The sequence below is a fragment of the Micromesistius poutassou genome, assembly GCF_964030765.1.
Source record: "Micromesistius poutassou genome assembly, chromosome: 7".
NCBI lineage: Eukaryota > Metazoa > Chordata > Actinopteri > Gadiformes > Gadidae > Micromesistius > Micromesistius poutassou.
Window position 1 is genome coordinate 18,035,848 of NC_140277.1, and position 2,500 is coordinate 18,038,347.

General features: G+C 51.1%; 2 protein-coding genes across 2 annotated transcripts in view; both read left to right on the plus strand.

Moving 5' to 3' along the window:
* LOC311350621 (peptide chain release factor 1-like, mitochondrial) overlaps positions 1-819 on the plus strand; it is a gene marked incomplete at its 3' end in the record, with an annotated part of 3,310 nt that extends 2,491 nt beyond the window's left edge. Inside the window, exon 5 of the mRNA XM_084470687.1 lies at positions 782-819. Within this exon, the coding sequence (XP_084326813.1) occupies positions 782-819 (38 nt within the window). The remainder of the gene's footprint in view (positions 1-781) is intronic.
* LOC311350701 (high-affinity choline transporter 1-like) overlaps positions 815-2,500 on the plus strand; it is an 18,085-nt gene continuing 16,399 nt past the window's right edge. The window contains 1 exon segment of the mRNA XM_084470767.1: positions 815-1,252. Within this exon segment, the coding sequence (XP_084326893.1) occupies positions 1,069-1,252 (184 nt within the window). The 5' untranslated portion in view covers positions 815-1,068.

Below are 2,500 nucleotides of genomic sequence, written 5' to 3' on the forward strand. Positions count from 1 at the left end.
GGAGGATGTTGGTTCTAGGAGGATGTTGGTTCTAAGGTTCTAGGAGGATGTTGGTTCTAAGGTTCTAGGAGGATGTTGGTTCTAAGGTTCTAGGAGGATGTTGGTTCTATGGTTCTAGGAGGATGTTGGTTCTATGGTTCTAGGAGGATGTTGGTTCTATGGTTCTAGGAGGATGTTGGTTCTAAGGTTCTAGGAGGATGTTGGTTCTAAGGTTCTAGGAGGATGTTGGTTCTAAGGTTCTAGGAGGATGTTGGTTCTATGGTTTGTAACTACGCCTAGCGACTACCGGTCGCTGCTCTCCTATTGGCTTACAGAGGACCGGTCGCTCCTCCCTTATTGGCTTACAGAGGGCTGGCCGCTCCTCTCCTATTGGCTTACAGAGGACCGGTCGCTCCTCTCTTATTGGCTTACAGAGGGCTGGCCGCTCCTCCCTTATTGGCTTACAGAGGGCTGGCCGCTCCTCTCTTATTGGCTTACAGAGGGCTGGCCGCTCCTCTCCTATTGGCTTACAGAGGGCTGGCCGCTCCTCTCCTATTGGCCGTGAGCGGTCGTCAGGGTTTAGCGGCATGTATCCTTGGCCAAGGACAGACTCACTGAGCGCTATAAATAAATCGCTGTGTGGAAAATGTGTCGCATACCGTATTTATCAGGACGGCTGCGCGCTCGCTCAATCAACCTCCAATCAGCGTGCGCCATTTCGGGCAGGCTGTCCTAGTGGTTCCTGTTATCTGCTCGTAGTGCTCTCTGTTTCCTATTGTCTGGGTTTCATATCCTCCGCTAGTGCCGCGGCGGGGCTGCGTATCATCTGTTGCCGCCTAATCGCTCGGCATCGTGCCAGCCCGTATTAGATCGTTCGGGTGCCATTGTTCCGCTACTATCGTCTTTTAAGATAAGACGCAGTGAATAAAGGTGTGGTTTAGGGCTCGGCGCTGCGAGTCCAGCCGTCGTTCCCACAATCCGCTCCGCGGGGCGTCAGTGCGCGTCACGCGCGTCAGAGGAGCTCTGCTCTGATGCACGCGGCAGACTGACGAGCTCATTTCGGAGCGAGAGCCGGATGCTGCGGTCGCCATGGCTGTGAACGTCGCCGGGGTGGTCGTGATGGTCCTGTTCTACCTCCTGGTCCTCGGGACCGGAGTGTGGGCCTCCTTTAAGTCCCGACGAGAGGCGAAGAAGGCGCGGGGAGACTTGACGGAGATGACGCTGCTGGGGAACCGCGGGATCAGTCTGGTGGTCGGCATCTTCACCATGACCGGTGAGGGCTGCGCGTGCGTGCGCGCGCGCGTGTGTGTGTGAGTGTGCGCGCGCGTGCGTGTGTGTGTCAGAGAGAGAGAGAGAGAGAGAGAGAGAGAGAGAGAGAGAGAGAGAGAGAGAGAGATCGTGAGAGATCGTGTGTCTGTGTGTTCGTGAGAGAGATCGTGTGTGTCCGTGGGAGAGAGAACGTGCGTGTGTCTGTGTGAGAGAGAGATAGCGTGCGTGTGAATGTGTGTGATAGAGGTGCGTGTGAATGTGTGTGATAGAGAGGGAGAGCGTGCGTGTGAACGTGTGTGTGCGTGTGTGTGTGTGTGTGTATGAGAGAGAGAGAGACGGAGAGAGAGAAAGAGAAAGAGAGAGAGCGTGCGTGTGTCCGTGGGAGAGAGAGCGTGTGTGTGTGGCTGTGTGAATGAGCGTGTGTGTGGCTGTGAGAGAGCGTGTGTGTGTGAGAGAGAGCGTGTGTGGTGAGAGCGTGTGTGTGTGTGTGAGAGCGTGTGTGTGAGAGCGTGTGTGTGTGCTAGAGGCGGAGAGGAGTCATGTAAGGATTCAGTGAAATCCTCATTTTGCTGCGCATCTGATGCGTGTTAAAAAAAAGAGTCAAATATTTATTGTTTGAACATTTTGATTGTGTTAGTTATTTAATATATATTATTATGTTACATATTCCACAGATTCAGTGTTGCTAAATCTACAACACACTAACACTACACTACACTAACCCTACACTACACTACACTAACCCTACACTACACTACAACACACTAACCCTACACTACACTAACCCTACACTACAACACACTACACTAACCCTACACTACACTAACCCTACACTACACTACACTAACCCTACACTACACTACACTACAACACACTAACCCTACACTATACTAACCCTACACTACACTACACTAACCCTACACTACACTACACTACACTAACCCTACACTACACTAACCCTACACTACACTACACTAACCCTACACTACACTACACTACACTAACCCTACACTACACTAACCCTACACTACACTACACAACACTAACCCTACACTACACTACACTAACCCTACACTACACTAACCCTACACTACACTAACCCTACACTACACAACACTAACCCTACACTACACTAACCCTACACTACACTAACCCTACACTACAACACACTACACTAACCCTACACTACACTACACTACACTAACCCTACACTACACTACACTAACCTACACTACACTAACCCTACACTACA